Source organism: Meleagris gallopavo, chromosome 20 (genome assembly GCF_000146605.3).
Source record: "Meleagris gallopavo isolate NT-WF06-2002-E0010 breed Aviagen turkey brand Nicholas breeding stock chromosome 20, Turkey_5.1, whole genome shotgun sequence".
In the NCBI taxonomy this organism is placed as follows: Eukaryota; Metazoa; Chordata; class Aves; order Galliformes; family Phasianidae; genus Meleagris; species Meleagris gallopavo.
Window position 1 is genome coordinate 10,236,094 of NC_015030.2, and position 12,978 is coordinate 10,249,071.

At 57.0% G+C, this 12,978-nt stretch overlaps 2 protein-coding genes across 3 annotated transcripts; one reads left to right on the forward strand and one right to left on the reverse strand.

The window, feature by feature from the left end:
- Positions 1-2: 2 nt before the first annotated feature.
- On the forward strand, positions 3-6,861 carry SLC9A3R1 (SLC9A3 regulator 1; the record flags this gene model as incomplete). Its single annotated transcript, XM_010721693.3, has 6 exons — positions 3-35; positions 4,070-4,228; positions 4,701-4,854; positions 5,193-5,233; positions 5,721-5,816; positions 5,901-6,861. Coding segments are annotated over 6 exons (648 nt in total), but the record flags the coding sequence as incomplete, so codon positions are not given.
- A 3,038-nt stretch (positions 6,862-9,899) lies between these two features.
- On the reverse strand, positions 9,900-12,972 carry NAT9 (N-acetyltransferase 9 (putative)). Of its 2 annotated transcripts, none has more exons than XM_010721633.2 (6): positions 12,882-12,972; positions 12,303-12,412; positions 11,115-11,255; positions 10,821-10,880; positions 10,560-10,654; positions 9,900-10,471 (listed from the first exon to the last, which is right to left on the reverse strand). In XM_010721633.2, the coding sequence occupies exons 1-6, from the start codon at positions 12,956-12,958 to the stop codon at positions 10,319-10,321; spliced, it is 636 nt and encodes a 211-aa protein (XP_010719935.1). In that variant the 5' UTR covers positions 12,959-12,972; the 3' UTR covers positions 9,900-10,318. The 2 variants fall into 2 exon arrangements, with proteins under 2 accessions (XP_010719935.1, XP_019477351.1); XM_019621806.2 differs by lacking the exon at positions 12,882-12,972 and adding an exon at positions 12,500-12,804.
- Between the last annotated feature and the right edge of the window lie 6 nt (positions 12,973-12,978).

The following is a 12,978-nucleotide window of genomic DNA, read 5'->3' on the forward strand; positions in this document are numbered from 1 at the left end:
CGGCGGCGGAGCGGAGCGGAGACACCGGGGAGCGGGTGAGTGCGGGGCGGTACGGGCGGCCTTTGCTATCCTGTTGGGCCCGGCGGTCCCGGGACGGTGCACCCCGTGCTTTCCTCCCTGTTCCAGTCGCAGCACGACGGGTCGTGCCCCTCCTGTTCCGTCCTTGTGTCGCAGGAGGAGCGAAACGGGGTCAGGCGCGGGGGGAGGGGGCGAGGCTGATGGCGACTCGTGGGCAGGGAGTGCTGCCCGGTCCGTCCCCTGTGTCACCATCTGTGCTTTGGGAGCTCGGTTTGGTTCTGCTGTTGTTTGTGGTGTTTGCTCCGGGAGTTCTCAGTTCCAGCCCCCAGCCCTGCTGCGTCTTCACCTCCTGAGAGCAGGTGCCGGGTTGCCCCGAGGCTTTTGGCGTTAACCGCCTCTAAAATGCAAAAAGCGTTTGGCAAGGGGAAGCGTTGTGCTGTGGCGGCTCCTCGTGTCCTGAGCTGCGCGGCCTCAGCCGCACTGTGGGGATGGGGAGCTCAGAGCCCTTCGGTGCGGACAGACACGGTTTTAGAATGTCGGCCTGGAGCAGCACGTAGGAGTCAGCGGTTGCACAAACAGAGCGATGCAGAGGGGTGAGGAATGGAGACCCAGCTGACCTTTCCTGCCCGCAGCAGTTTCTAAGGGACGCCTGAGGCTGCCGCGGATAATGCCGCTTTTTGTTTGCTCGCTGAAAACAAGTATTTGTTGTTGCGACCGAGGCGCTTCCTGGGAAGCTGTGACACAGAGCCGTGCTCTGCTCCTGGAACCCGCCCGTGGTGCCGACGTGGTGGCACTGCTGCGGGATCGGCGCTGAGTTCCGGATGGACTTTGGTGCTGGGCCGTCGTCCTGCGGGGTGAGGTGTTGCTGTCACCCGGTGCTGACTCTTCCCTTGCTGTAGGAAGCGTCCTTCGTCGAAAGCGTCGTTCCCGTGGGCCGTCGGTGGGATCTGGTGGCCACAGCGGTGCTCATCGCCCCATCTGGGGTCACAAGGCGGGGCGCGCTGCGTGGGAACGAGCAGCTCTGCTCCTCCAGCATCCTCCATATGTCACAGTGCCAGCGTCCCCCCCGGCCACCGAGTCCTTCTGTGCTGTGCGCAGATCGCTCCGTGAGCTGGAAGAATTCATGGGGCCGTGGCTGATGCGGCCGGAGGAGCGCCCTGCCCTGCTGTGGGGCTGCACGCCTCGGTGCGCAGCTCCGTGCGGGGGTGGGACGGTTACCGTGCGGTTACCGCTGACAGTTTCTGTCGGTACGGGAGCAGGAAGTCGGTGACGCTGCTGACATTGCTGCTCACCCGCCTGCCGCCCGGGTGGTTTCTCAACAGGTAGCCGGAAGCCGTGGGGCTGGGGCTGGTTCCCAGCCCGGGGAAACCCGGAGCGGCCGTGCCAGGACGGCGCGCTGGGAGTGAGCGGGGGGGTTTGTGCCCCTGAGCTGTGCCCTTCCTCCCCTTTGTGGGGATTCTCCCAGGATCGGTGCCGGCAGGGAGCACGGGAGGTCTGTGCGTGTCAGAGTCCTGTTTGCTTTGTGGGGCAGGGCTCGCCTTTATTTACATGCAGGCTTGGAGACGCATGCTGCCAGCGGCCGGCTGTCAGCGTTCCCGCTCCGTGCTGCTCTGCTCCGAGCGTTTAACGCCTCAGGCAGGATGCGATCCCCCCATACCGGGGTACATCGCCACGGCTCCCTGCCCTGCAGCTGGATGCCACCCCAGTGGGACGTGGGGAGCTTTGGGGCACCCATGAGGGCACCCACCCCATAGCAGGCATGGTGTTAGAGCCCTGGGAGTGGCACCGGGTGGATGAATGCAACTTCAGCCCTGCTGCTGGGGCTTTGCACCGCACGGGACCGTCCCCGGCGTTTGACTGTGGGCGGTGGCAGCCTGCTGTGTTTCCCCCCCCCTCACCCCACACTGTATTTCCGGAGGCTTCAGCTGCATGGGTGTGCTTTGAGACAGCTCTGTGCAGCTGCCTGGTGCTGCTTCCACCACGGCTCGTCTCCTGCTGCCCAGTGCCAGCTGTGCCCAGTGCATGTGTAGTGCTCAGATGCTGAATGCAGTGCTTGCTCTCCCCTGCAAAACCCATCTGAGCCCCCCAGGAGTGGCTTGGGGTGTCGTGGGGGCAGCTGGGTGCATTGTGCAGGGAGTTGAACTGGGAAATGAATTAAATTTCTTCTCAAGCCAACTGTGCTTGGGAGCAGGAGTGGGCTGCATGAAAAGCAGCTCCAGCCCGGCGCTACGTGACGAGGATGCTGCAAGAGGCTGCTTTGCATCCCCTTTGTATGGGGCCCCAGCGCGTGTGCCAGATTTCAGGACCCGTGTGAATTTGCTGGCCTGGCTGTCCTCGCAGCCCATGTTTCTTTCTGAGCAAAGCTCAGATGGCTGCTGAGGGCTGCCTGCAGCTTGTTGCTGCTCACAGGGCTGCGAGGAGCTTCCTGCAAGCTGGGGCTGCGGATGCTGCTCTGCAGGTGTCGTTACTGCACTGGGAGCTGTGGGCACTGCGGGTGTTTTGCTACCCCTGAGGTGGGGGGGATCTTCCTCAGAACCCTCGCCCCAGGGCAGCGAGTTCCTGTGCAGAGAGGGCCTCAGTCCCTCTGGCACAAGGGACCTCTGCTTGGAGGTGCTCCTGCAGCCATGGATAAGACTCGATGTGCTGCAGCTCTGCTCCCTCCAGGCTCTGCCAGCTCTGCTTTTTGGGCTCGGCTTTGGGATTAAGTACACCACGAACCACCTGGACCACGGCAGCAGCCATGCTGATGTGTTGCAGTACCACCTCATGTCCCATGCAGAGCGCAGGGGATGCACTGGGCAGCTCTCGGCCAGCACGTGGGCACAGCTGGCTGCCGGCACGTCCTGCTGTCACCTTTGGTCCCCAGCTGGGCGTTGGTGAGCTGTGCTAACCTGGTGAGCCTTGACCCCACAGTATTGTGCAACAGGGACGGGGCTGATAGCAGCTGTGGGGCTGTCACACAGGCTGTGCTTATCGGGTGGCTGCTGCCAATGTGTCACCCTCGCCAGCGCCCTGTGTCTGTCCTTGGTGCCAGCCCCAAGGATCAGTGCTGGCCAAGGGAATTTCATAGTGTGATGTGGACGAGTAAGGAGCAGAGCAGGCATGAGGGGGAATTCCTGCCTATCCCTGGGGCTGGTTTGGGTACCAAAGTAGGACAGATAAAGGGAAGAATAAGTGGCGAAACCCCTTGGTGAGGGATATTTTAAGAACTCCCGTGTGGCTTGGCCATTGGGAAATCCCTCCCAGTGATCAGGAGCTAACGATCAAGACAGTGTCATTATATATCTATTATCTCAGTAGGATGAGAGGTGATGGCTTTACATTGTGCCAGGAGACTCAGGTTGGGCATCAGGAACAATTCGTTCTCTCAGGGAGCAGCAATGCACAGGGAGCAGGGGAGCCCTCTGGGGGTGCCCAGCACTGCGGGGATGTGGCACTGAGGGATGTGCTCAGTGGGGATGGGCTGGGGTTGGATTCATTATTTTAGAGGTCTTTTCCAACCTTAATGATCCCATGATTCTACAAATATGGAACAGTTGGCCGGGGTGGTGCCTCCAGGAGGTGAATGTCCCATGTGCTGCTGCTCTGCTCCCGCAGGTCCTGGTTTGCTGCAGCTGTAGGTTGGGTGCTCGGTGCGGGTGCTGCTGTGAGTGCCGGGGGTCCCTTTGGTGCAGCCCCCAGGCAGGGAGTGATGCAGTCTTTTTGTCTGCAGGAGGTGGGACCTCTGGCCTGAGGCTCCAGCACGGGGTGGAGGTGGGTGCCTCCCCTCCATCCGGGCTGCTTCCTCCTCCACCTTCACCGGGCAATCTTAATCCCAAAAGGAAGAGCGCTGTCTGAGGATGTGCACAGTAACAGGCCTCCTTAATGGAACGCTGCAATTACTGTGCCCTGTGCCTAATTAGCTAGGGCCATGGCTCACAGGCTGTTCTGGCCTCCGTGCCCGGCCAGAGGTGCCCACATGCGGGTTCCAGGGGTCTGCAGCCCTGGGCCATAGCAGGGTGGGGTCTGAGAGCAGCCATCTCATGGCCATCCCTTCGCTGTGCCCTCGCAGGAGCTGCGTCCCCGGCTGTGCCACATCAAGAAGGGCCCCAACGGGTACGGCTTCAACCTGCACAGTGAGAAGAGCCGCCCGGGGCAGTATGTGCGTGCTGTGGACCCCGACTCACCAGCCGAGGCAGCGGGGCTGCGTGCCCAGGACCGCATTGTTGAGGTGGGTGATGGGGTCAGGGGAGGCCGGAGGTGTGGTGTGTCCCTGAGATACGGGATGGGCGGGCAGCGCCCGGGAGTTGCTCCGCTGGGGCATCCCCTGCTCTGAGTGCGGGCGGTGACTCAGAGCAGAGCCGCTCCACCCCTGGGTGCAGCCGGGCTGAGTCCCAGTCTGCACATCAGCCTCTGTCACCGATGGAGCACCGCTGTCCTGGGGCGGGAGGGCACAGATGTGAGGGTGCGCGGTGGCCGTGTGGGTCCGGGGCTGCCCCTGCTCACCACGCTGGGGACGGCCGCCCCGTGCCACCCATCCCCTGGCACTGCCCCGCTCCCCATAGAGCCCTGTGCTAATCACTCTGAGAAAATCTGCTTTTAATGAGGTTTTGCTGCTAATCCCCGCACGTCTCTGGACATCCGTGGGGGGCTGCAGCCGGCGCTGGGCTGAGGAATGTCCCTCGTCACTGTGATACCCACAGGTGAATGGGACGTCCGTGGAGGGCAAGCAGCACGCAGATGTGGTGGCGGCCATCAAGGCGGGTGGCGATGAGACCAAACTGCTGGTGGTGGGCATGCTGGCCGATGAGTTCTTCAAGAAGTGCAGGGTGGTGCCCTCGGAGGCACACTTGGCAGGTGGGTCAGGTGCCATCCCTGGAGCCGGGTACAGGGGGTTGGTTGGCACCTTGCTGCCTGGCCTGCAGCTGGCACGTGGCTGTGGGGTGTGTGCTGGGCAGGGTTTATGGCTCTGCGGGTTACACTTTGACAGGACTTATGGCTCAGGGAGCAAACGGAGGGCGTGCGGGTGTCCTTCACTCAGCTCCAGCCTTGGTCGACCTTGGCTCCCTTCCTGCCTCTATTGCTGGCAGGATGCAGCCCTCGCTGGCTGCCCCAGAGCTGTTGTGCCCATGGGCACTGATGTTTGTGGCCCTGGTGTGAGCCTGTCCCCACCTGACACCGTGTCCTCTCTGCAGGTCCCTTGCCAGAACCCATTGCCAACGGTGATATAGAGAAGGTGAGATAAATTCCTTTTTGTCCCTTCTAAATCCCACCTACGCTGGTCTGTAGGCATGGAGCCTGCAGGTTTGGGTGTCCCTCTATCCTTTGCCCTTAGGCGGTTGGGTGACCCGTGAGCCAGGGATGAGGCTCCACGCTGTCACACAAGAGCAGGTGCCATGCTGGGAAGGGAAGTGGGAGGTGGTGGCCCTCAGGAAGGGGGTTGCTTGCAGGCTCTGTCCTCACGATGCTGCGTGGCCGGGAAGGAGCCCTCATGCTTCAGGGAAGCAGCATTCCATCCCACAGCCCTCCTGCTGCTGCTGCAGCTGGGAAGTCAGGTTTAATCCTCCCAACCCTGCATGGGCAGTGCAGGAGGTGTTAATTAGCACGGAGCTCTCAGCGGATTACATGCAGGGAGGAAGGATCTGACAGCTGCCAGGAGGGACGGCAGCAGCCCCAGGAATGGTTCCCAAACCTCAGCCCTCCCTTCTGCTCCGCTCCCCCAGGAAAACGGCGGAGAGCCGCGGCTGAACTCCGTGTCAGAGAGACCCCCCAGCCCTGCGCTGGCCACGTCCCCCGAAGGCACTGAGACCCACAGTGAGGTAGGGCTGGGCTGGGGGATAACGGCTGAGGAGGGGGGATGGGCAAAGCCCCCACGCCGAGGCTGAGCTCTTCTCTCTCCACAGCCCGACGCGCAGGAAGGGGACAAGCGCAGCTCTGCGCCCAGCTCCCTGCTGGACCTCGACATCCCGCTGGCCGTGGCCAAGGAGCGGGCGCACCAGAAGCGCACCAGCAAGCGGGCTCCCCAGATGGACTGGAGCAAGAAAAACGAACTGTTCAGCAACCTGTGAATCCGCCCCGGGCAGGGACACCGGCTCTCCCCCATCCCCTTCGTCCCCACCATCCTGACAGGGAGGACGGGGTTCGGGGTCGGTGAGCGTCCCTGCTGAGGATGGCGACGGTGCCCTGGGTGCTCCTCCAGCCCTGGCGTGAAGCTTTGTGCACCCGGCTGTGTGCAGAGCTGTGGGGAGGTTTGGTGACTCGGAGTGGCCGGGTTTGATGCCCAATGCTTCTCATCCCCTCTGCCAGCTCTTCTTCTCCCATCTCAAAACCCACTTCTGTTTCATCCACTCCCCCCTCTCCCCCCCAGATAATCTCCCTTTCTTGAGGCTCTTGGCGACTTTCACCAAGCCCTACACCACAGCAATTCCTCCTGGGGTTGGCACTCTTGACCTTGCAGTGTCCGTCCGCGATGTCCCCATCCCTTCATTCCTGTGCCCCCAGAGCTGCCCTTGGAGGCACTTGGGCATCCCACAGCCCCTGCCTCAGGGTTGTTTTGGGAGAGGAGAGGTGTCTGGAGCAGCACAGCAAGCAATAATCGCCCCCTGTGCTGCTGCTTGCTCCCAGAGACAAAGCCGATCACGGTTTGCATCCTACACTGCTTAGTTCAGAGGGGTCTCAATAGACTGTCTTCTTTGTCCAAAATGAGAGGTTTTCCAATCACATGGTTTATTTTTTTTAAATGTATTTTGTGGAAAATTCTTCCCATGGATGTTTTGTTTCTGTGTTTTGCAATCAGGTGTTGTATTGTCAAGCTGAAGAGAAATTCTGTTTACTGGAATAAATCTTCCTGACTTCACGTGTCCAGCTGGAGGCCAAATTCTTGCGGAGCCGTGGATCCCAGGGCACAGTGCCAGGGGGACCCGGGGGCAGGGGCTGCAGGGCACCATCCCTTGTGGAAGGGGCTGTGCACAACCAGTGCTGTCTATGGGCAGACACCTTAAGTCTGAGTTTGTTTGAATGTAGCCCTGGAGGAGTTAAGCCACAGCGAGCTGACACGGGGTCTGGTTTGGTGCTGGGATGGAGATGGAGAAGGCTGGGCCGGTCCCAGTGTGAGTTAATGCCTTGGGATGATTAAAGGGCTTTAATCCCACAGAGGGGGGGTGGTTCCAGGCTACCGTGTGCCTGCTCTAATCTGCCCATCGTAGGGACGTGGCTGCCGGCTGGGCTGGAGGGAGGCAGCGTTGCTGGGGGCTGCCCAACCCCAAACTGCCCCCACTGCTCCACTGAGGTGTGGGGTGAGCCTGAGCACCGGGGCTGCCTTCTGAGAGCAGGTTGGAGGAGGGCCTGAGTGGCACCTCTGAGTGTTTTGCCAGCCCTGGGGCAGGGGCTGACCCCTTCTGTGGAGGATGGAGCCTGCAGCTGAGGGCTGTGAGGCTGCGGTTCCTGCTGGGCTCATACAGCTATTTTTAAGCCCCGTGTGCTGGGACAGCTTATGCAGCTCTGCGCTAAGCCCTCCTGCTGCAGCAGTGTGGGGGAACTGCAAGCGGGAGCGTGGCTCACTTGGCAACCTGAGGGCTGCGGGTGTGGATGTGTTGAGCCACCCTCCCTCAAGGGGTTCTCGGGGACAGACCCGAGGTTGTTTTGGGTTGCCAGGGTGAAGGCTTTTCCCGGCTGCCGGGGAGGCAGGGAGTGCCTCGGCGTTGCCTGGGCACCAGGGATGCCAGGTGCAGAGCTCGCTGATGCCGGAGCAACCACTGCGCTGGAGCAGCTCCCTGTGCCCTCAGGGCTACGTGGGACTGCGGCCTCAAAAGCAAGGCTCTCATGTGAAACTGAGGACGAGAAAACCCCTGACCTGCTCTGTTCCAGGTTGGGCTGGGCAATGGGAGGACAAGGCTGGTCTCTTACCCTGTCTCTTCCAGTCATTGCTGCTGCTCCAGAGCTGGGTGAGGGCCGGAAAAGCAGCTTCCAGGTGGAGATGGATGTGAACCCACAGGAGATGTATTCCTGTGTCATGTGAGCACTGAGGAGCCTGGGCAGCCATTGTGCTGGTAGGGCTGCGTGCTGGCAGCAGTGAGGAGTGCCTAGGGTAGGCTAGGAGCTCATCAGCAGGTCCTGGGACCGTCCCCAAACCCTACAGCAGTCACACGGCGTGGAGCTGCTGTGCCTTTCCAGCATCGGCACCCACTCCTCACACGCACTTCCCCAGAGAGGACTTTGTCTTCCCAGCTCTTGAACAAAATAGCCCTCAGCCCCACCTGGCATCAGGAACCTGCAGAAGTCAAAGAAGTGCTGACGCTGCTCTCTGCTGCAGGTGAGAAGGTCGTCTTTGATTCTTCTTCCAACCCTGGGGAATGGCTGTGAGCACCCAGCCCTCCTACCTCACACACAGCACACTCAGGGTTTTAGGAACAGATAGCTCAATTTCACCATCTGTCCACCCAGAGGTGTGTGTGTCCCCTGGAAGCCCGAGGTCTGTGGCTGTGCTTTGTGCTGGAGCAGCACGTGCTGCTTCAGTGACCCCAAACACTTGCTTAAAAAGCCAGCAATGCTGCAGCACACAAATGCTGCAAATGCTGTCCAGGGGAATTCTGTGAATCCATCCCTGCCTGCAGCAAGGGAAGAAGAGCAGGAGGATTAACAGACCTTATCACTTTAATCTCACCTGGAAGTGGAGCTGCTCTTTTCTTTATCGCTGCACAAAGCTTTTACTACAATAAAATCAATGTTAAATACTTGTGGTTTAAAATACCACGACACACGCTTGGTTCCTGCGCTTGGTTTTAACGTTAGTCACAGGATGATTTTATTTAAATGAACTAAAATTGGGAAACTACAACTCACAGGTCCTAAAAATACTCACAAAGTAACACTAAAAATTCTAGAGTCTACCAGATAACAGCATTCAGATTTGCACAGGGATGTCATTATCTGATACCTTATAACCGGAACAAATCACTTCTGGTCTAAAATTAGCCTTTCTGGCTGCTGTTACAGTGGGAAAGCACCCAGGAGCAGCAGTCATCCTCCGTACCTTTTCTTTTAGCTTCCCTGCTGTGGGAAGTGTGCTGAGTGGGCAGGAAAGGTCAGATTAAATAACTGCATTAAAAGTCTGTCCAGTGCTAGTCAGACAAGAACCTCTTCTTTGGGAACAGACCTCTGATGCATCGCAGGCTGACTTACCCTGAAGGTGTCTGCTCCAGTCAGCAATGCTGCCCCGCTCCCCCAGCTCAGCTTACTGGAGAGCAGCACAACAGCTGCAGCCCTGCAGAGGAAGTCCTGAGCTGCGCTGAAGGAGGGAAGTCACCATTCTGCCTTCTTTCAGATTTGTCTTTCTTCTTCTTCCTGCTGCACTAACAGCAGACCCAAGAGATTAAGCATCACTTTGCTGATGGCCTGAGGTTTCCAGGTCCACGCACATAACACGTATCAGCATGCCAAAGCAGTTCTGAACTGAGCAAGAGATTTGGTCTCAAAAGCCCCCTGCAGCTGCCAGTTCCCTTATGTACAGATCACAGAGAGACTGAGCTCGGGCCTTACTTGACTTGTATTAGTGATTTTAATCATGTTAATAGTTTGACAGCTCCTCTCTTTGTAGTTTTATGTTCAATCAGCAGCCTTCAGGTGGACTCAGAAGGGCTGTGCTATCTCCCTGGACTGTGTCATCCTTGCTTCTAAGACTGATTTCCTGGCCCTGTTTCAGCTGAGCACAGCGATCACTCAGGTGTTCCTCACTAATTCCTATCCCCTCTGGATCATCCTCCAGAGCTGAGAGGTGAACCAGCACTTTCCCTTTGATTGTGCTCACCCCCACCCCCACTAAAAGGGGTTCAAAGAGTTGCTGTAGTCTTCTTTAACTTCCAGCTAGATTGTCACCAAAGAAAGCCCCACTGCTCCCAGACTGCTTTCAGAGGCACCTGAGATTTTTATTTTTTAATCATTATTTAACAGAGGACAGATGGAGCTACCTGAGCACTCAGGCTTCCTCTGCAACAGTGACGAATCTCGCTCTGAGGGCAGTGGAAGTGGGAACACGGGTTGCTGCTTGTCCAGGAACTGGTTGTGCCAGGAATCAATTAACTGCTGGTGACTGGCCTCGCTGGAGCAGCACGTTAAAGTCATGGAGTTGTTCCTAATCAAGTCTGTGAATTAGTGGCTGTTCTCCAGGTCCAAACTTCAGGCAATATTCTCAGCTGTTGCAACAAAGTGGAAAAGTGACAAGATGACAAAGGAAACAGATCAAAACAGTCAAGTGCAGCCCTGTCATTCGCAGTCAGACCTCACAAGGTCCAACCTTTCCCTGAAACCAGGTTTGTGTCTGGCTCTATCTGTCATTTTCCAGCACCCCAGCTGGCAGCTTTTCTTCAATGTAGTTTTTCTTCTTCACATGTTTTGTCTGGTCCAGGAGCCACTGTCTCTCTTGGTCACTGACATCCAGCCTCAGTGTCACCTCTTGGAAAACGCTGTTCACAGAAACCTGTATCACACAGAAGAAACAGAGCTCCATCCCAACCATAGAACAAACGCTGCTCACATTTGGGTTAGAAGCCAGGCTGTCAATGCACCTCCTTAAAATGAAGCTTCTTGAACATGCAGATACTGGCTTCGTTTTCCTGACCAATCTTAGCCTCAAATTTGGTGATGCCTAGGTCTGTCACTCCTACAAAAGAAACCAGAAAAACAAAAATTACTGTTACCTGCTTGGCTGCCATATCAGGGCTGCAACTTCTGAGGCAGACGCTCCTGTTAATACCCTGTGTACATCACCAGGAATATGTGCCTCTAGATCACATCACAACTTTACCCTTGCCTTGAGCCATCCTTACCATAGGACATCATCATCAGAGTCGCCTCCTTGCCAAATCCTCTGCCACGATAGCTGGGTTCTGAAAGACAGAGCTGCAGAAGTCAGCATCTTGTTACACTAGACAAAGCATCTGTGCTGGAGGCTTTTCAGAAAAGACTGTGACCCAGAGCAGCAATGAATGCCATTCAGGGCTGAACGGTCAAGGTAACGCAATGAGAACAAAAAACTGCAGTAATATCTGTGATTCTGTGATCTGTCTACAGCTGCCTTTAGCCAAGGTGACAAAGATCCGAGACGGCAAGCAGAACCTCACCTGCAATCATTATTTCAATCTCGCCCAAAGTTGGATCCTCAGCGTCAGTGAGGAAGAGATTCACATCCCCCACCATGCACTCCTCATCCCCACGTGCCTGCTCAGACCACCGCTCCGTGTCCAGCACGATGAAGGTGCACTCTGGGGAGAACAAAAATACAATTTTAGGGCTGTTAAGAGTTACGTACATAGTACTGAAGGCTGAAAGTAAAGGCATGCAATGGACAAAGCTACAGCAGTTTCTATGTGTTAATAGTGAGGAAGTGGTAATAATTGAACTTTCCATCTCAAGCACACCTGCTTCCATCTCTAGAAATGGACATCACTAGAAATCACTGTCTGCCTATGCAGGCACTAAGGCTAGAAACAAGTATGAAAGGAGCATGGAAATCTTCATTCCCTGACGGAGGTCTCACTGCTTTCTCTTTCTGCAGCAAGTCTGGGCAAAGAACTGTTTGGTGCACAAGACATCAGGACTTAGTGATTCACCAGTTAGTCTTACTGCTGCTTTCAGCAAAGCTTTTAATGCCAGCTGAGACAAACGTTCCAGGCTGAGATCTTTGCCAGCCTTGTATTTTGCTGTTCACCATACTTCTACAAGGCTTTTATGGGCAGTGATTCATTACCTGTAATGCAGCCAGGGAACCAATTCAGACAACACTCTCAACTAGGTAATTATAAAGCCATCCCGTTTCTCAGGGAAAAATACAACTCCCTTCCATGTTTTTATGACAATCAGACTGGGGAGTGGTGTCTGTGCAGCAGCTGATCAGATAATGCTGCGTAAAGCAAATCAGTTATCTTTGAAAAACCACAGAAGAAGGACACTAACAGCCCTGGATGTCTGTAATTCACTGAGCATACACTGGCTACAAACATGCCCTGGTCTCCCTAGAAAGTCACCACAGCTGTGATCCCCTTGCTTTAAACTGCCATTATTCACTCCAAATACTGAAGATGAAGGAACCCAGACACCCACAAAATACAGAAACTCTAAAGATGAACAGAGTAAGCCAATGTGCTGCAGCACTGAGGCAAAGCTGTCTGTTGAGCAGAAAGCCAGCCTCACATCTGCTCTGGTTGCTGGCAAGGCCCCCTCAGCAGGCACTCCCAGCAGTGCCCTTCCAGCACAGAAAGGGACCCTCTCAGCCCTTCCACCCGCCCTCAGAGAACATTTAAGACCCTCACTGTCTGCATCATCCCTCCAGCTGCGCTGCATCTCGTACTCCTGCTCCAGGCTCAGTGGTTCTGAGGCGGTCAGGCGCTGCAGCTCCTCTGACTGCATCCACTCATGGTACCTGAAAAGAGACCCAGAACCAGACCGGCGGCTTAACGATGGTGCTGCAGTCAGATTTCCACAAGTGCTCCGAGGGTCTGCCCGTCACCTGTCAGCAAGCTGTTCTACAAATGCCGGCCTGGCATCCACAGCACCTTAAAAGCACCTGCAAATCTCTTTTTAAAATAAATAGGAATCGGCGTTCCCCTCGGGCATTCAGCAATGCCTGCTCTGTCTGACGAGCGCCGTAACGCGAGCCAAGAGCACAGACCCAGCAGCACCACGTTCCACCGCCTTTCGCACTGATTTCATACGGCATCACCGCGCTGCTGACAGCTGAGTACCGCCGCTCACAGCGCAGCGCCTCTCCCCGCCCGGCCGGCGCGGACCGGCATCAGCGAGCGGACATCCGGACACGGAGCGGCCCCACATCTCCCCGCAGCGCAGAAGCGAAGCCCACAGCGCAGAGCAGCGGGGCGAGAGCCGCGTACCGGGCCACGTGTGCCGGGCCGTACGGCACCAGCGTCACCTTCCCGCCCTGCAGCGCGGTGCTCTGGTTGATCCTCATGGCCCCGCTGCCATCGCCGG